Raw genomic sequence first — 20,825 nt, 5'->3', positions numbered from 1 at the left:
TAACAGCTATGATTAAAGTTTGTTTTCAAATTCCCGGAGTTTTCATTTTGAACCTTGGGGTCCCTGCGCCGAACAAAAAAGTCCTAGTGGTCCCTGGTCAAAAAAAGGTTGGGAACCAGTGCCCTAGACAGTCGTCCTGCTGCAGGGGAACCCGACGGCGATCTTGGGGCCTCCAGCTTGGAAAGCGGCGGGGGCCGTGGCTGCCGGGGAATTGGCCGCGCCGTCCAGGCGGAATCGCCCCGCAGATTTCTTTTTTTCTTTTTTTTTTAATTTTGCAGGCTGAACCGTGAGACGGCAAGGTAGACTCCCCCTGACTGTGGAAGATCCACTGGTTTTGCAATTTGTAATAATCATTCATTCATTCATAAACCTTTAATGGCATGTACATTGTTACAATGGATACGAACAGTGGTCATAAATATTAAAACCGATAAGATAAAATCGTAGCCAGTAACATCAGATATCAGATAATCTCTTTTCCTTTCTGTAAATGTGTTGACGTGTATTAGGACAGCCAGGGAATAGCTTGTTGCTGGGCAGGGGGTCTCTGTTGTGCCCATTTATTCATGGGCAGGGGGTCTCTGTTGTGCCCATTTATTCATGGAAGGTTTTGCGTTGGATTTGCCACTCTCTAGATCACTGGTTCCCAACAGGGGATCCATGAACCACCAGGGGTCCGCGAGAATTAAATTAAGGTCCACGAAACAAAGTTATAAACCCATAATAAATTAATATTTTCAATTAAAAGTTCTCTATTATAAAAAAACATATTCAAATATTATTCTAAGTTTAATGTTTAACTAACAGTTATGATTAAAGTTTGTTTTCAAATTCTCGGAATTTTTATTTTGAACCTTGGGGTCCCTGCTCCGAACCAAAAAGTCCTAGTGGTCCCTGGTCAAAAAAAGGTTGGGAACCACTGCTCTAGATGCACATTTCCCCCATCTGAATTCTCAAAACTCTGCATGGCGGCTTATTGTTGAGTTTTGAGAATATGGATGGGGGGAAAGTGCATCTAAAGAGTGGCAAATCCAATGCAAAACCTTCCGTGAATAAATGGCCTGTGTGTCTGTGTGCTAGGAATTGGGGCAAGAGTCACGTAGGGTTACAGTGAACCATAACAAGAACTGGGTGAAACTGTTACTATACTTCCGCCTCTGTCTGTAGTGCTGTCAGATATGCCCTGAATGTTGATGGCTGTCATATCTTGAATTCAGATAAATATCCCTTCCTCAGTATGATCGGGACTGAGATTTCTGCCCATTAGGGCCTCTGGGTCGCAGCTGCCAGAATAAACTGTTTTCTTGAAATAACGGTTCGGGTCTCTATTTCCCCCACGAACCCGTTTACCACTACATTACTGCCTCTCCGGAAGTGACTGCGAAGCCGGTGCTTACCTGCTTGGCGTTACCAAAGAGCCCATTTAACCCGGCCTTTGGTGTTGGCCGCGAAGAATCACCCTCAAGGAACAATGCAAAACAACAGAGGCACTTTAGCCATGCATATGCTAATGGCTATACAAACAGAAACAAAAGAGCAGGCGAGTGGGGGGGGGAGCAGAACTTGTTTTGCATCAGGACCGTGAAAAGGCATTTTTAATGTCACATTTTAAAAAAGAGCTTTGAGCGAGCACCACAATTGACCATGCAAAAATGGCCAGAGTTGGTTTTTATATGCCGACAAGGGCTCTTTCACACATACTGAATAATGCACTTTCAAGCCACTTTCACGATCATTCACTAGTGGATTTTGCCATTTCACAGTTAAATCCAGTTTACAAAGTGCATTGAAAGTGCATTATTTGGCATGTGTGAAAGAGCCCTTTTCTCTTCCACTTAAGGAAGAACCAAACCAGCTTACAACCACCTTCCCCTCCCCACAACACACACCCTGTGAGGTAGGTGAGGCTGAGAGCATGACTCGCCCAAGGTCACACAGCTGGTTTTGTGTGTAGGAGCGGGGAAACAAATCCAATTCACCAGATTAGCCTCTGCTGCTCATGTGGAGGAGTGGGGGATCAAACCTGGTTCTCCAGATCAGAATCCACCACTCCAAACCACTGCTCTTAACCACTACACCACGCTGGCTCAGGGTTGATGAGATTTAAAATGAGTAAGATGTGAGGTAGGCAGGGCAGAGAGAGCTCTAAGAGAACTGTGACTAGCCTAAGGTCGCCCAGCTGGCTTCTCCAGATCAGAGTCCACTGCTCCAAACCACCACTCTTAACCACTGCACCATGCTGAATAGTTGCTGGTGTTCTCTATTTTCGTAGATGGGGACATTCAAAGGGAAGAGAACAATTGGCAATCTTTGTATCAACTTCTGCAAGTGCTTAGAAAAGCAACCACAAGGAAACTGGAACGGTAACAAAAGCACTTGTTTGGGTTTTTAGCTATGGTGTTTGTAAACAGCACTACTTCCAGTTCTTGCCTTATGGCCGATATACCCAAGTTGCTAGGAACAGCAGATGCTTCTGTGCCTTTTTTTCTGGTATTAACACCATGTTCTCATTAAAATCCAGATATTTCTCCCAAACAGTTACACTAAAGTTTCTTTGCACTGAGTCGCCTTTCAAAAAAAAAAAATCCCTCTTCCACTTACTACTTTCCTACGTACTAGTGACTTTTTCCAACAATTTAAAAACCAAAATATGGGCAACCTCCCCTTCAGAGCTGGGGCCTGCATTATCTTTTGATAGAGCAAAAAGTGACCTCATCAGACTTTCCCCTCTGCTTCTGAAAAAGTGAAGGTTTGAAAGGGGAAAAAAGTGACACGAAGTTGACAACAGTTGCGAGTTCATTTTTTTAAATCCTTACAGACATGAGGAAGGAACCCTTAAAAGAAAGAGGTTTAACAGGCAGTAGGATGGCTAGTTATAGTGACTTTTCTTATAGCAAAAGGTGCCCAGCTGAAGTTCCCCCAGCAGCAGTAGTGTGTGCTCAATAGTTAGCTAACCATTGTGAAGTTAGTATTTAAGCCGGTTTACGCTTGCATCGCAGAAGCAAAAGGGGGGAAACCACTTGGTGTCATCTGTAACCACACTAAGGCTGGAGCGTTGTCGGTGTCCTACAAGGCAGTAGAAGCTTTTGCCCACCACCTTTCCTAGCAATGTTCTCTTGAGATGAAGCTTTGGGGCCATCGAGTGTAAAAACAAAAGAGGCGGATTGCACCAGCTTTTCCACTGTTGAAAGGAGGAGGGGGCTATAAAGCCTTACTGTATATAGCCCTGTGTGATTTCATACTGCTCTGATGGTCTCCAGTATAGTTTTTTCAGGCGTCCTCTCCTGCAGCAGCAAGTATTGTGGGATCAAATACAATATGAACAGCTGTTGCACAGTGACATTACGGGGGAGAAGGTGCCAGAACACGTATCTTGTTTTGGATCCACATCTCAAGGCTAATGTTTACTGCACCTGACCTACCCCTTTAACTAAATAACAGAAGCAGTGAAAAAAGTGCACAAATCAACAGTCACGATGTGGCAAAACTCTCACATTGAACAGTATGTCAAACATTTTATTAAAACACACTGCAGTTTTGCTGCAAATTAATATTTATTTTTTTCCTAAACAGCATTTACTTACATATATTTAGGTTTGGCATGCTTTCAACTCTGCTTTTAAGCATAACAAAAATCAGAAAAAGTTTTATTTAAGAAGTCTTCTATATGTACGTACATTTTTACATATTCCTTACAAAATGGGTCATTAAAAAGTGCAACATAAAGGTTCTGTCTCCCAGCTATCACATAAAATGCTAGCAAATGATATGCAGAAATTAGGAAACAGATAATGTGAACCCATTTAGAACAAGTGACTGTAGTAGTGGACAAGTACTGCTAACAAATACAGAAGAGCATTGAAATCACATGGTGGGATATACCACTTTGTTCAGCTTCCTTCAGTGGAAGGAAATCCTAAGGGAGCAGTAGCAGGGTCCAGCCTGGTAACCGTGGAACATTACAAGCAACATTACATGGTTACAATAAACCTTCTACAAGTTGTTCTCTATCGTTACAGATGTACAGTAACTTTTCAGAAGAAGTGAGGAATCAGCCTTGGAAAATAGTAACTATGGACATGAAATAACACAACCAGTTTGCAACACGTCACTTGGATCCATCTGCTGCAAACTGACTGCTGATGTTAGGCCATCTTCTCAAATAGCTGCACCCCCCCCCCCAATATGACACCTTTTGTGCCGTGTGCAGCAATTAATGGAGTAACTGCTCAGCAAAGCTCTTGGGACAGGTGGCAAAATGGTGTTTTGTTCAGACTACCAAATGAATGGCAGTCTTAACGAAGCACCCACAAATGGACTCACCCTTTTGTGTACCAAGAGATAGTGACTTACTTTTGATTTAATTCACATTTTTAATGCCCTGAGGCTGAAAAAAATACATCTGGATATTTTTAATAGCCAAGAAAATTGCTTGTCATCTTTGTTCTTTTTAGATGGCTTTGCATCCAAACTCTTTCTTCCTCCCCTAGGTTTTGTAGGACTGATGTAAATTAAACTTTCTAGAACAAAACTTAGTAGAATGAAGAAATATACATAAAACTGTTCATTTTCTTCAGAAAGGGCCTGGTACCACCAACTGTTTACTTACATATGAAGATTTCACACCTAGCAAACTGTGGCACTCTTTTGCTATGTTGGCTGCATATTTTTTTTAAATAAGCTGTAATTTTTTTTAGTTGTTGGGGTAGATTTCTGTTTACTGTTTGTTTGTTTTTTGGCAATTGGTAACACAATGGTAGCAATGCAGATCAAGCTACCTAGGCACAAGAACTAGAGAGAAGGTTGGTCTCTCTAAATCTAATTTTCTCATCAAAAGCTGAAAACCACAACTCCCTTTGCATTCTCAGAAACGGTTCAGCACTGTGTTGAGTTTCAGCTGCTTGGTTACTTCCCCACCGGAAAAGCTAATAGTACCCAAAACGTATTTATACTTGTCAGCTGAAAAGCTACATATTATAATTTCCCTCCATTTGGTTCCATTGGCTATATTTTATCAGGTTAACATAACTCCTCTAATCCAAAGAGATCAAATGTGCTAATGTTAACACATTAATTATTTCTATTGTTACTATTTACAGTACTTTATATTTTATTAAATAAAAAGCATACCTTTGCTAATTTCAGTAGATTACATAAACGTACACTAGATGCAGTTTTAGCTCCAGGGGCTTCCACTGAAATGAAGACAGCTTTGACATAAGATGATACAAGTTCATGGTAGAATGCAAAGAAAAGCCCCAAATACTTGACATATTTTTGATACCACAAAAGCATTTATAGTACACAGTTCAACATATTTCAGTAACCACAAAACCTTTCAACCTTCACTTCGGTAGAACAGCATATACACTTGCCACTTTGAGGATCAGAACAGAATTACCTGTAAGTGCAACCACGGATATTGTAAAACTTGTGAAGGCCACTGTGCTTTTGCTAGAGTGAAAATAGAAGTGGTGCATAAGAAAGAACCCCTGACCAGTGAAGCACACATCACTTTGTACATCATTGTTTATTTCCTTCATCTGAAAACTGGCTATGGGTTCATGCACTATTGTTTTCAAGTAATCCAAGCCAAAGCTATGTCTCAGGATATCACAACACCAGCCTTGGCAACAGGAAGTGACTACTCATATCCATGGGATAAATGGAACACACCACATCTCCAAGAGAAGGGAATGTATTCAGCATATTCAAATGAAAGTAAACCAATCAAAGACTCTAAAGCTTAACAGGCCAGATTCACACCATGCTGTGAAGTATAAGTACAGTATAAGCACTACCTATGCCTGAAAGGGGCATTTCCTAGACAGGTAAATTGGTCTTCCAGTTACTGGGCCAACTTGAATCCGAGAACGATACTTCAGAAATGCCGACAAGCTTGATCCCATCGTTTCCATTTTGGTCTGTACCACAATTGCACATTTTACTTCTCAAAGCTAACTGGAAAGCTGTTTAGCTGAGAGAAAGGGAGAAATTTTTAATCATAACGGAGTCCAATGCCAGCACATCTGTCACAGCATTTCACACCTCAGTATATGAATGTTTAAGTACGGCCTTACAAGCAAGTAAACCTGAGATTATTTTATATACAACTGAAAAAATGATAAGATATGCCACTGAAATATTTGCAGCATATGACAAACTTTTTTCCCCTGCTGTTTCATAGTGCTATTTCCCCAACATTTGAGATTCTGACCGATACAACTTGCTCTCACCTGCATTCCTTGCTGAGATTTCAATAGATGAGGAAATGGTAAAAATGGATGCAAGCAAGAGCAATCCAGAATCCTCTCTGTAATGCATGATCCATCAGTTACTTGACAGTAATCTGGGCACTTAAATTGTCTCAGCAAAATGGGCCTTGTATTTTCTAAAGTGGTTGTGGGGGGAGAGCTACCCTACTACGTTATATGCTGCCTGTACTGGCTATTCTCCTATTCACCAACATTAAGGCAGCATAATGTTTCGGAACATATCAAGCAAAGCTACTTGAACTAAGACACTGAAATTTTTCCCGTAATGACTGGACAATATTCTGCTGATTTGGAGATGGAACTCTCCATAGATAGTCATTCAGTTTATCTGAATCACTATTTGTGGTCAGGTAAGGGTCTAGCGGTTTGGCAGACGCCACAGTCATATTTTTGCCACCATGATCTTCTAAAGGGGAAGACTGGGCACTTATCTTTGGATCTAAGAGTTTTGTTTGGTTGTGGGAAGCCTCAAAATCAGGCCCCTCATCTTCAGATTTTATTTCAACATAATCATCATCATCATCACCATCTTCAGTATCTTTGAAATTTGAAAAATAGTTCTGGGTGGCTATTTGTGCATTTGACAGCATGTTTCTGTTAACTCTAAGAATTTTTTGAGAATCTTGCAGAATCATTTCTGAGCAGCTCTCAGACATCTGTTTTGTCTCATCACACTTTGCAGGTCCCGGAGAGACAGCAGGCACTGATTCTTGATACTGGTCACAGATAAAGTTCCTGCTTGAATGCAACGGCTTCTTGTCCTTTCCATGTGGATAATTAATTGGTTCTCCAGAAGCGCTGATCCCAATTGAGGATGAAGATTGTGACCGGCTGTACGTTTGTGCCTTTTCAATGCTTTCTTTTCTCCCCAAAGAGTTATAAACATGATTGTAGTGCAAGTTCTCTTTGTTGGGCTGACTTATAATAGCGCTCCATCTCTGTGCAGGAACAAGGAGGTGGAGAGGAGTCTGAAGGGAAGGCACTGAGCAGGCCGCAGGCAACTGTTTTGTGCGCGGTTTTGCACTCATCTCTGAAGAAGAGCTTTTGGACTTCAGGGATGGTGTGCCTTCTGGCCAGGCAGAGAAATCAGAGAGTTCTCCATTGCTGTATGTTGAGTGCAAAAGCCAATCTTCTGCTCTCAAACACTCAGCAGCTAACTGAGATGTTGACACTGGTGAGGAATATCTTACATTTGATGCTTCTCGAGAAGTGGCTTTGTGTGTTTTGGGTGAGGTTTCCCTAAATATAATCTGATCATAGAGTTGAGAATATTCAGCAATTCTGGCACCTGAAAAGGAGAAAGAAGGATAACTGATCAGATTGTGCTGCTTAATATGCAAGGGCACTGTATGAACATTCAACGAAACATGCAGACCATTAAGGCACTGGCAGCCCCATCAATTATTAATCCGAAATAATACCCACTTATTTTAAAAGGGATTTATGGCTGGTTTATATGTGTGAGAAGAAAAAAAGGAGGGGAATAAAACCCAACCTAAAAACAAAAGCTGGGTACCCAAGGTTGGGTGAAAAGAAAATATATATACCGTATTGTCTGGCGTATAAGACGACTTTTTAACCCAGGAAAATCTTCTCAAAAGTCGGGGGTCGTCTTATACCCCGGGTTTCGTCTTATAGGGTGGGTGCTGAAACTTCTGAGCCGGACTGGAGAATCTGCCTGGGGAGCACCTCCGCTCTGTCCATGTCCGCCGGAGGAGGGAGGGGAGGTGAGCCCGGCGAGGGCGCTTGCTGCCCGGCTGGGAGTCGGAGCCAGGCGCGCCGGGACGCATGGAGGGAAGCGCTCAGCCGCGCTCCGGCGGCAGCCCAAGGCAGGCAGGCGGCCGGCTGGTCAGGGCGGCTGCTCTCCCCGCGTCCTTCTCCGCCTCCTGGCTCCTGCCCACCCGCTCCGGCTTCGCGACTGCAGCCGCGCCGCGCTCCAGCCCAGACTGAGGGTGGTTTGGGGCTGAGCGAATGTGGGCGGGCTGCGCGCTCCTCCTCCTCCTCACCCCCCGCCTCCCTCCCTCCCCGCCTGCGCGTTGGTGCGTCTGGCTCCACTCTTGCAGCGCGGCCAAGAATGTGACCAACTCCCCAGGCAGGGCTCTTCCAGGAACAGGCGACGCCTCCCCCCGGCCCGGCTCCCGGCCCTTGTGCAAAAGGCGAGCGAAGGGGGGCAGCAGGGGAGCGCGCGAGGGGCGGGCCTCGGCTGCGGAGGAGTATATCCCCAACTCTATATTTTAACTGGAAAAGTTGGGGGTCGTCTTATATACCCAGTCGTCTTATACGCCGGACAATACGGTAAGTCTTTGTATATACACATAGTATTTGAGAGACTTATACTATCCAGTATTACAACAAGAACCTATTATACCAGATGTTTGAGTAATTGGGTATAGAATTTACAACATATACACATGCCTGGTTGGGTTTGAACTGTTTGTATTTGTATCCATTAGTGTATTTCTGTAAATATGTGCAGGTTTAACAAAGGGTTTTAATTAACCACTGATGAAGGCCCTATAGGCCGAAACGCGTTTGGTATGTGGTTACAGTTATCAATCTCAGGAAATGCCATTGTGCTATTTTAATGCTTTTAAATAATTTTAACTTTTATAAACCGCTTCTAATAAATTATGGTTTATATGTGCACAAGCAAAAAACACACCTAACTATGCACTCTCTGATATTGTCAAAAATCGCATAGAGCAGCCACTAATACAAATATACAGTATAAACGTGGTAAAAAAATATCAAAGTGTATTAATAAACAAAACCTAAGTGAACTACATACAAATACCTACTGTATAACTATCTAAAATATTTTACATCAATGAGATTCAATCATGACAAGTGCCGATTATAGTCCATGAAGTTGTACAAAGTCAAGCACCTCAAGTCTAGGCAACCACCTTAGTCCTGGCACAAGACAAATATATGCAGAACACAATATTCAAAACATGGCCCAATCCTCCAGAGGCAATCCAGCCGTTTCGTAATAAATACTTCATCAGTTTCATTTCATCCATAACGTCTGCCTTCTGTTGTGTTTATATGTGATCATGAGGCAAAAGAACTCCTCAATGGGATTTTGCACCCATACACTGTCATGCTTAAACAGGGCTGCTGCCCATGGCACAGCAACAACGGGCATTTTCTTGGCATGGCAGAGCAGCACTCACCCACTTTACAGACCTCTGCATTGCTCATTAAACACAGCTGTCTTGTTTAAACAAGCCACTGTGCTACTGCAAACACCTGTCAGCGAATTCTCTGCTCTCCGCAGCATCACGTTTAAGTTGGGCCTTACTGTTATGAATTCATTGAGCCTTGGCTGTATTTTCTGCTCTGCTAAATTATCCTGATATCCACATTTCTCAGCATCTTTTAAGCATCCTTAACTTCAGACTTTATATAGAAACAAGCTAATAGTAAAATAGCAAACCTATGCTGGCAAATTAGAAATGGCTGAAATAGATAAACAGCACAAAGCCTCCAATGTTCAAAGATCAATTATTCAAATATACAGATATTCAAGACTTATTTTAGACATATAATAATTTATTCAAAACAAGAATTTTACTAAAGCACTAGAATAGTACTAACAAATTCCCAACAGAAAAACACATTCATTTCAGTACAGGCATTCAATTCTTGCCAATTTCATACACCACAAAACATAATATGCAGTCTCAATCTCCATAAACCCTGGAGATAAAGTTCATAAAGGAGTAAAAAACAAACAACTCCCTAAATGAAATTACAGCATAAAGTCGCACAAAGCGATCATGTGCTGAACAGAGTCACCAGGCGAAAGTGAAGTTGCACAAAGTGATCACACGCCAAACAGAATCACCAAGCAGAGCGAAGCGGTCGGGCGAAGCCGGCTCAACTCGGGACGAGTGGATCAGACAAGAATGCAAAGTCGATCCAGTTGCGTTTCGAAGTCCCCATTCAAGGTGAAACTACATTTTACATGATTGTTTTCCATTGTGGCAGTCTATCAGATTGGACTACTGCAGGTAGCTTTGGATTACCAGCAGGGGGAGGACAGGGCCTTTCCTTCCCATCCATTTGTCTGCTCAAAATCACCTTCTTTCCTAAGCCGCTTTCCCCCACAAAAGATACAAGGTTCAGGAACTCTATATTTTTCAAGCATTTGAGAGGGGGGATTTTGCCTACAGCAGAATGCCAGGCAATTGGAGGGAAATAGGATATTGGTGTATTCTTTACATAAGCAACAAAAGAAAAGAAATATAGAACATCCCCCAAATCTACTAACATAGTAGTTACATTATAAGGAATATATTTAAGCCAGGTGGTGCAGCAGTTAGAGTGGGGGATTCGAATCTGGGAGACCCAGGTTCAATCTGCCACAGAGGCTTGCTGGGTGATTCTGAACCAGTCACACACACTCAGCCTAACCTACCTCACAGGGTTGTGAGGATAATATAAAGGAGAGAAGAAGAATGTAAGCTTTCTTGGCTCCCCAGTGAGAAAGGCAGGGTATAAATGAAATACATACATACATACATACATACATACATACATAAACAAGCACTGTGAAGGCTTCTCCAATATAGCTACCAAAATACTACCTCTACACTAATGAGTGTAATGCATGGCAGTGCTCTTGTGCATATTCTGTGACCACAGATAATGCCCAGTTAGAGAGCCATTGGTTTAAGCCTAACTTAACTATTATTAATACAAAGCAGTTTCACCCATTACTCACACAAAATAATTATTTGCTTAGATGCACGGATTTACTTAACCAGTCTTATTTGTGCTAGATCTGAGCAAAAGCAATCTCATTTGATTTATCCAAGAGATTTATTTATATGAAAGGAAAAATAAAACATGCTATCATACCAATGGCAGGACCACCTTGTTTTTTCTCTTCCAAAATGGCTGCCAAGTCCTTGTGCCTCAGTTTCTGTTGCTGGCTCAAAAGTTGTTCTTGTTCTGAGCTCTTTACTTTCAAAAGCTGATTTGATTTTTTGATTTTTTGACTGTACTGTCTTGCCATCATGAAGACACGGTTTTTCGTTTTATCCACTGCATCCACTTCATTGTCAGCACATGCTGCATTTGCACTGCATAGAAAGCGATTGGCAGATTCATAGAGGCCATCTACAAAAGCTATCTCATTGGAGAAGGAAGATCTGTTGAGACTTAATTGTGAATTTGCTTTACAGGATGCTGACTCTTCAGACCTAAAGTTGGCTTCACTTAACCTGGCTACTTTGTTGGGCAGAGTTTTGGGGAAAATGGGTGCTTTTGGCAGCGAGAGAGAAGACAGTGAATGTTCTACATCCTTATTCAATTCACAAGTAGTTCCTGAATGTGTATTATCTATGTCATCTTTAGAGACAGGAAAAGCTGCAAGAACATGGTCACGTGTCTTTTCTTCATTCTTCTTGATGTAGTTTTCTAGGTCATTCCATATTTCATCTACTTCCTCTGATAATTTATCTGCAGCAGATTTATGTGAGAGAGAGTCAGAATTTGAGGAGCTATCCTGTAAGCTCAAATAGTCATGATCTAATGGAACATAATGATATGGGTTTTCATCCTCACTGAAATGGAGACTTTCCTCAGAAACAAACTGTCGGAGATGGTCACAACATGCAAAATCTGTTTCGAGGCCTAGAAAACTCCTCTTTTTGGAACACTTAAGATGATCACATTTGAAATTGAGCAACGACTGTTCTGGGAGCATTATGGTATCATAGATATTCTCCTCACTTATTCTTAGATCTTGAGAGCTTATGGGTGGGGAGTTTCTCCTAGGCATGGCTTCATTTCGGTTAGGAGGAATGGTGGTCTTGCTATGAGGGACTTCTCTTTTCTTGAAGGCAACTTCTTGGTCTTGGGTCTCATAGAGTGAGTCTCTTGCTGATCCTTGTGGTGAATGATCAGATTCATCCCTCCGAACCAGACCCATTAGTTTCAGATCTTCAAAACTTATATTGTCATAGACATGATCTATGTCATCAATAGTCAGTTCTTCTGAAGATTCTGGATAAGCCTGCAGATTGTCCATGTCAGACCTAGAATGCTTTATTTCATTCCATGAAACTTTTTGGCTGAGGTCACTTCTTCTGTATCTTGGACCACATGGAGAGGTTTTCCTTTCACCAGCACTGCTGGCCCGCCTCACAATTCTGTGAGAGTTAGAGCTGGAGGCTTCGCTTTGATGAGCTAGTCCTACATGCCAACTGCAAGGACGACTTGAAGGGACCCTCTCTTCACATGCAACTGAAGCTAAATTGGATGAAGATACAGACGGCACAAACATCTGATAATCATCTTCATCCTCTACAGCCTCTTGAGTGGGGCGTCTGATTGGGAACAAGGCTTGCCGAATTTGATGGTCTGTCCAGATGTTTCTTACAGCCGCTGTCCTCCCCAAGATATTCATCATAAATGAGCTGTTTTGTGGTGGGAACTGTCTCGATGTGTGACTGCCTCCACTGCTGGAAAATGTAAGGCTGGTGTTCACCTGGGAAGATTCTTCAACTGCAGAATCTTTGGAGTTCTACAAAGATTTGAAATAAGAGCATATTGTTTATTTAAACTATGCATAGGATACTCTCACTGTTAAAACTGCTTAAGATATCATACAACAGTACATGAAATACCTACTGATAAAACATAAAATAATTTCCTATTTAAACTAGCCATAACTAAAAACTATTTTAGTTGGACTATTTCTTAGCAATCTCTCCAGAAAAATGCTTGAGGCAGCAAAAAACTGGCATAAGAGGAAAACTGAAAACAACGAAGCAGCAAAGATTTCATGCCCTTGAATAGATTCAATTGAAAAAAATCAGTTTTCAATAAAATTTTATTTAGTTAATTTACTTCAGTTATACCTCACTTTTGTCCCCAAAGGGGACCCAAAGTGGTTTACGTCATTTTCCCATTCTCTATTTTATCTTCACAACAACCTTGTGTGGTAGGTTAGGTTAAGAGTCTGACTGGCCAAAGGTCACCCATAGCTCGCTTAAGTACCTGAATTTCACATTTGCTGAGATTAACACTTCTTCTTTTTTCTACATTTTCAACAACTTGACTGTTAAGCCTTTTTCGGCCTCCTTTTGATTTCTGCTGTGAATTTTGTTGTGTGCTCTGCTGTAAAAGAAAAAAAGGTTCTGCTGTGATGCAAAGTCCTTTAAACGGAAAACCTCTCAGCCCAAACTAATTCTGATCAGTAGAAGAGTTCAATGATCAGGTACTAAATAATATTTTACAGAGCTTTGTGCTGCCTTTTACACACTTTTGGGTCAGAAAAAGTAAACAAAATATGGAACGTTGGTTCTTATAGATTATCCGGGCTGTGTAACCGTGGTCTTGGTATTTTCTTTCCTGACGTTTCGCCCGCAGCTGTGGCGGGCATCTTCAGAGGAGTAACACTGAAGGACAGTGTCTGGAGTGTTACTTTACAAGAGGAGTGTTTCTCCTCTGAAGATGCCTGCCACAGCTGCGGGCGAAACGTCAGGAAAGAAAATACCAAGATCACGGTTACACAGCCCGGATAACCTACAAGAACCAATGAACTCTGACCGTGAAAGCCTTCGACAAAATATGCAGCATTAATGACTGTACATTTGCTTATTGAGTAGATGGTAAGCTCTAAGAAAAATATTTAAGAAGACACTGCTCTGAAACTGAATATATTTAAGATGCTGCTGCTCTGAAACTGAGTAGTTGTGAAGCCATCCCTATTTTAAACTTTTTCCCTTTTTCCCTTTAATCTGCATAGATTAAAGAAATGAAAATGTGGTATTAGTACACTGAGTTAATAAATATTGCAAAATAAAATTCAAATTAGTAAATGAAGCTGCTGAAATATTTAAAAATAAATAAACAGGAAACATTAATAAATGACTTACAGTGCAATTCTACATAGAGATACTCCAGTTTAAGCCCACTAATATCAATGGACTTAGACAAAGTAACTTTGTATAGAACGCACTGCCAGGTTTGTTACTATAAATTTAAAATATTCCACAAATATTAGTAAGAAAAGACGAACATGAGGAAAAAACCTCATGCAATAATACTAACAAGTTAAAGATAAATGACATCATGTAAGGTTCCCAGAATATGTGAGGTGTTTTTTACTTTTAGTGAGCCCCGAGGTGCGCAGTGGAAAGCTGCAGTACAACTGTCAAAGGTCTGTCACAACCTCAGTTCAATCCCAATGGAAGTCGGCTCAAGGTTGAGTCAGCCATCCTTCTGTGGTCGGTAAAATGAGCTTGCTGGGGGGGTAAAGTGTAGAAGACTGGGGAAGGTAATGGCAAACTACCCAGTAAGCAAAGTCTGCCTAGTAAATGTCATGATGTGACGCCACCCATGGGTCAGTAATGACCCGGTACTTGCACAGGGGGACTACCTTTACTTTTTACCTTTCTACTTTTACAGCACCTTAAAACTGTTAAAAAATTTAATGCATGGAAAGCCATTTTTTCAACATTTGTCTTTTTTCTTCTGCCCTTATGAAACTGTTCAGGTTTGCCATCAATGCATAGTCCCACAATTTATCTAACCATTTTCCAGTGGATGGTGATCCCTATTTGCAGGAAACTTCTACCACATCTGTTTGATTTTGTGCTTGGAAATGCTAACCCGGGGGAGGAGACCAGAATTCAAATCCCCACTCAGTGACATAGTCCACTAAATGACCTTCAGCCAATCACTCTCGCTCAGCCTAATCCATCTCAAAATCGTGTTATGAGAATCAATTGGAGGAGGAAGAACTATGTACGCCACCCTGAGCTCTTTGGAAGAATGGCAGGATAAAAACACAATAGGTAGACAGGTGGAAAGACTAGCCCCTTGTTTCCCTTCCTAACCTGGAACTAGTAATGGAAGAAAGCCATCCCAAAGGTACTTCCCTCCCTGTCCCCAGCTGCAGCATCAGGCTCAAGGTAATTGGTTTGGACAGGGTGTACCAATGAAGAAACCTACTGCTACCTTGTAAAAATCCTCTTGTGGGCCTTGCATGTCCCCGCTTGGATATTAAAATTTAGTAATAGATAAAGAATATGTCTCTTACAAATGTCAATCATCACTAATGATCACTACAGGCTCTAGTGGCTAAAAGAAAAATATTATTTACATATCTTTTAGGTAGGTATGTTTGATGCAACCCACTGTACCCAATTATACTACTATATAGCATTGAATTTCTTTTTCACTTCCATACAACAAAGAAGGCTACCTGTTCAGTTTCTTCCTCATCATCAGCATCTGTCTGATCTGTAATGCCTGTAAGAATGTTATCTTCTCGATCGCTACTGTAGACTGCTTCACCAGAGTCGAGTCTTTTGTGATTCAATGAAAGCCTTTTCCTGGGACTGAGAAGAACTTCAGCCTGAGACAGCAGGGCTCCTTCAATACTGATCCGCTTGGAAAAAAATGTATGTTTTTACATTGAGCACTCCATTCTTATGTTATGCTAATACAGATGACCAGGTTCCAACTGCTGTCAGGATCAGCAGTTTTTCAGGCAATCTCCTATTGGTGATTCAGCTGAGGTGGCTGATGGCAGGGAACACCACACTTCACCACCTCTGCATCTGTTCCTGTTTCTCTCTAGCACAACCCACACACATTTTATCTCTCTGAACAATAGGTTCATACTGCCCCTCTTCCAAGCTATTATTCTATTCCTCCTCTTCCTCCGCATGAATTTGTGCCACTGCATCCTTGGGTCCAGCCCTCAGGACAGCTTGTCAGTTTTGTCTAATGTCTTTTACCAGAAATTAACCCCAGCTGTTTCACAAACCTGCAGAACATCCTAAAAAGCTCTCTCCCCTCCTCGATTTTTGTTAGCTCGGTCAAATTGATGAAAACTGTATACACAGTTGCCCAAGTTCAATATTTATTTGTATAAAGGTTAGAAAACCAAGTTTGTAACGTTCAGAGTAGGACAAGTGGTTTATACCATAACCCTGAGAGGCAAAAGTCAATTAAGTGCAAAGCAACCATCTTCAAGTACCCTGTGGGCTTGGAACTAGCACATGAGTGCGTAGTAGTAGCACTTCTTACAGAATGTGCCCTTTGACAGACAGATCTTCTGAGCCTTGGAGCATAAGGTATCACATTCTTGTTCAATCCCCTTCATTTCAGTTCGGATTGCTTAGCTCCCTGGCGGATTATGCCCCAGACTGTTTAATGTTTATATGTGAAGGAACCATTTGTATTTTGTGCCACAGGCACAAGTTAGCCCTGTGCCCTTTACAGTAAAAAAAAGAAGTTAAAATTGTGCACAGTATAAAAAAAGTAGAAGTGTAAATCTGAGGGGGTAGACACCACTGGGATTATTATAGGAAGAACAAGGTATATACAAACCTCTAAAACTAAAGTAATTCAGTATTATGGATCTGAATAACAAATAGTGCCATTTCATAGAGGGGAAATGTATATAGCTTACCTTTTGTATGTCTGGATCCATTTCTGAAATTTAAAAAAATAAAAAAAATCAAATAATGCTAAGTATCAGTTTGTGCAAATATCACCTGAATGGGAATCCAGCAGTTTCACATTGAGACTCCCTTTAAAGTATTTTTCTTGTTTTTGTAGCAGGGCAACTGCAAGTTCACCGGGAGACTGAAATGTCTTTTTTCCCCCTTACTGTTGATGGCTTTGTTGCTATAACGGAGTTATCTAGCTACTGCTCTAGAATGTATGGACTACAGTTTTTAATGAGATTTACATGCAATTACTCTTCTATGTGCTAAGTATTTATTGTTGCATGATATGGTAGGTACTTATAGTTCCATATTTTGACACTATTACTTACCATCTGGCTTTATGATTTTATGGGTTCTGGATGACGGTTCTGAAAAAAAATAAAAACAACAACTCAGGTACACTACTATCTTCTAGAAAGAAATCACTGCATATAGCAATCTGCTGTTGTGACTCAAGAGAGGTGAAGAAGGAGGATTTAAGACTTAGGGCAAAAGGAAGACTCTTAATGCCCAATGCCAATTGCTTTCACAGGTTAGCTGCCCCACCAAGCCTAAGAACACACGAAATCAAGGCAGGCAAAAAGTGTGGATGATGAGGTCTAAGGATCTCCCCTTCTTATCTCAACATCCTCGAAGCTAATGTCACTTCCATTTCATCTCAATGGGACATACCTGTAGCTCATGGTAGGGACAGCCCTGTCCATCTCTCCACCATCTCTCCTCTATTGGCACTGTCAATAGCATATCAGTGTCACTCTACTGTATGTAGAGCAATGGAAATCCCTAGTATTATGGTTAATTAAGATAAGCCTGAGCTGTGCCAGACATTTCCAGCAAAGGAGTAAGTTGGAAAGAGGCTGCTCCAATGCTGCTAGCTGTGTTTTCTCTTCTGTCCAGGTTTAGCCAGAGGCACAAGTCCTTGTACACAAGTTGAAGAGTAAAACCTAAAGAGTTCTTGGTCCTTGGCTCTTAGCCTGTGGCCTACAGTCTGGGCCTACAACAGCCAGCCTAGTGATTAGGTCCCACCCAGGATTTGTAAATTGGTTTACATTATATTGTTGAAATTAGATGGTCTGGACATTTCTGTAATCTGATCTGGATCCCCCTCAGGGAGAAAAGCAGCTTAAAAATGTACAAACATACACATACCAGTCACATTATGCAACAGTGTTCAACATGCACCGGTGGATGGGGAAGCAGACATACTGTGGACGTACAAAACTGGGTTTTACATGGAACTCTATGACAAGGTGTCAGCAAAAGCGACTTGACATCCTAAGCACAGTTTCACTCTTTTAAAGTCAGCTGAAGTCAATTGCCTTGGCAGGGAACTCTGTTCAGGTTCGCACTATTAGTGAGAATAGCAGCCAAGCCTATTTCCTAACCTTGACTAATCCAGATAGTAATATCTAAACTCAGTTTTAAATATCTTTAATCTCATTTCTTGACTATTGCCAAAAATGACTAAAAAGTTTAATTTTGGAGCTTTAAAAAAATATTACAGCAAGCCTTGTAATTACCTGATTTCCTTCTCACCCTTTGAGGGGCAATTCCTTCTTTAGAATTACTCAGTGCTTTAGTTTCTCCTTCTGGGCTATAATGGAATCCTGGGTGATCTATAAAGAAATGGGAGAAACAGTAGTAATTAAGGATTAATTTGATACATCAGATGGACCATTTTGAAAAGATATTCTCCCTAAGAACAACGCAAGTGCTTCACATTGTTTCTGCAAACTTACTTAACTTGCATTCCCATGTTATTTGTAGAGCGCCTTTGTGGGGGGAAAAATACCAAACTTTATTTTACAATCCAGTCTTATCCTCAAGTTACACTGGCTGGATGATTATAGGATTGCTGCTATCAAAAATTACATTAACTGGCTTTTTAAGTATATTTTTCCTAACTGAAGTTTCACCTTAGCTATGGTTGGGTAAGTTCATCATTCATAATCAGTAGAGCAGGATGATATAATTACACAGCATGGCATGTTAATGTGGTGCTGCAGCCAAACAGCGGTGGCAGTACATATTTTGAAGATGGACAAAACAAAAGATGAAAGGAGACAACCCTAGGAAGGTCTGAAGTGAAGAAAGGCAGCCAAAACACTGAGCTGAGTTCTGACCCAGCCCTGGTAACAGTAACTCGTTCTACAGGTTCCTATACTGCAATTAAGCATTAGGCCTGGGGCAGCATAGGTAATAAACATCATTCATCCAGTTAAACATTTTTCTGTATTGTCAAGAAAACACTCTATATAAAGTATAGAGCCATGCTGGATCAGACCGGTGGTCCATCCAGCCCAGCATAGGACTTATTTATATGATTGTGGACAAACATCTCTATGAAATGGGGGTACGGTCTCCCTTCTAGAGATGTAAAATTTGTAAACATGTTGGGCATTTGACAAGTTATCTTCACTCTATTTGTATGCACTACAATCAGCGGCAACACCACAAGCAAGCATCAGGCAGCTTGGGCCAAACTAAATGAGACATACTTTTTATCTCTGTAATTCTTACAACAGACCTGTAGGGTAGGCCTGCGTTGTCATCAACATTCTGCAGGTAGGGACTGAAGGTAAATGATAGTGACTTGCACAACGCCATCAACTGAAGCCTACCAGGCTTCAGTGACAATGCAGCATCACAACTGTGTCACCTAACAGGAGGAAACTTGGTGATAGCTAATATTTGTGTTCCCAGATGCCTACTGCATATTTTCCCTTCATACTATTTCTTTCTTCCTCACACTTTCTTAACTGTTGAAAAAAACACACTTACAGGTAGCATCCATCTCAAGAATTGCTTGCTTGGCCTATAAAACAAAAAAATTGTGGATTAGCTGTGTGGATTCAATGAAAACTGCATATACTATCTTCATTAGTATCTGATTCTGGACATGATCACATGTTACTTTGGCAAATGTGTACAGTGTTCCCAAACTTACTTCTAAGACATTTAGAACAATCTCACTTGTACCATAAAATGGACTATTTTAAAAAACAAATTAGGAAAGAACAAACCATACACATAGTACATATTGCCTAATAAGGCAAAGCTCTCACCACACTGTGGCAATTCTGCTCCAATCAGTCAAAACTGTATTAGCTGAATGTGGAATTACAATAGAGGATGCAAACATCAGTGGGTACTGTACCACTGAAATCATTCATCCCCTAGATTATCTTGTCATCACTGGGGAAGACTAGATATGCCTCTGTTAACCTTTTTTTTTAAAAAAACATGAGCCAATTTGAACTATTTGTTCATAGCACAATCTCTCAACTTTCCCATCCCCACATTTCTATTAAGCAAAATAAATAAATAAAAATCCACGAATCCGATATCCAGTTCCCAGGGAACAATTTATGAGTCCCCCCAGTTTCAGCTAACTCCAGTTAGAAACTCCAAGTTCTCCCTCTCACATTAAAATTTCTCCTTCAGCCACAAATTGAAAAAAGACACTAATTCTTAATGATGTCATCAATGTTATAGATATAATACATACATACATTTGTTTATTACGGTCAAAGACCAGCTTCCACAAAAAGAAATATCATAAGTAATTAAAAACAAAATGTCTGAAATTTGCTCAATAAAACGTAAATTTAGTTACATCAACTCTTGGTAAAATAGTATGTTTAACATGAAAAGTCATTATAACAGCTTCTTCTGCCTTATAGCGCATGGCACAGAATCTCGCAACCTGATAGGTAATATCTTTAACAGAGCCGGCAGGGGCCTTCCTGGGCCGGCAGGAGGCCTCTGCCGGCCGCACCGCTGCCGCCCACGCGCCCGGGCGCTTTCCTCCGGCCGGCAGGGGCCTGGAGGGGCCTCCTGCCGGCCCAGGAAGGCCGCGCTGCCACCGCCGCCGCTGCTGCCGCCGCCGCCTCACCGCCTCTCCGGGTGAGTAGGGGGTTCAGGGGCTCTTCCCCCTCCCCCCCTTGGATGGCACTGGGGTCGGGGTGGGTTGGGGTGGGTCGGGAGGGCCCAGGAGGCCGGCTGGAGGGCGACCTGGGGCAGGGGCCCTGCCCTCTAAAATGGCGGCCGCCACTTTAGAGCGCAGCATTGC

General features: G+C 41.5%; 1 protein-coding gene across 1 annotated transcript in view; it reads right to left on the bottom strand.

Moving 5' to 3' along the window:
- Positions 1-6,489: 6,489 nt before the first annotated feature.
- PLEKHG1 (pleckstrin homology and RhoGEF domain containing G1) overlaps positions 6,490-20,825 on the bottom strand; it is a 122,235-nt gene continuing 107,899 nt past the window's right edge. Inside the window, exons 11-18 of the mRNA XM_056853198.1 lie at positions 19,535-19,568; positions 18,274-18,369; positions 17,083-17,121; positions 16,714-16,736; positions 15,499-15,684; positions 13,287-13,403; positions 11,142-12,810; positions 6,490-7,563 (exon numbers count right to left, since the gene is read on the bottom strand). Of these exons, the coding sequence (XP_056709176.1) occupies positions 6,497-7,563; positions 11,142-12,810; positions 13,287-13,403; positions 15,499-15,684; positions 16,714-16,736; positions 17,083-17,121; positions 18,274-18,369; positions 19,535-19,568 (3,231 nt within the window). The 3' untranslated portion in view covers positions 6,490-6,496. The remainder of the gene's footprint in view (positions 7,564-11,141; positions 12,811-13,286; positions 13,404-15,498; positions 15,685-16,713; positions 16,737-17,082; positions 17,122-18,273; positions 18,370-19,534; positions 19,569-20,825) is intronic.

This window comes from Euleptes europaea, chromosome 7 (genome assembly GCF_029931775.1).
Source record: "Euleptes europaea isolate rEulEur1 chromosome 7, rEulEur1.hap1, whole genome shotgun sequence".
NCBI classification, from domain to species: Eukaryota; Metazoa; Chordata; class Lepidosauria; order Squamata; family Sphaerodactylidae; genus Euleptes; species Euleptes europaea.
Note: the sequence above shows the minus strand (reverse complement) of the source record. Positions and strands in the feature narration are given on the sequence as shown.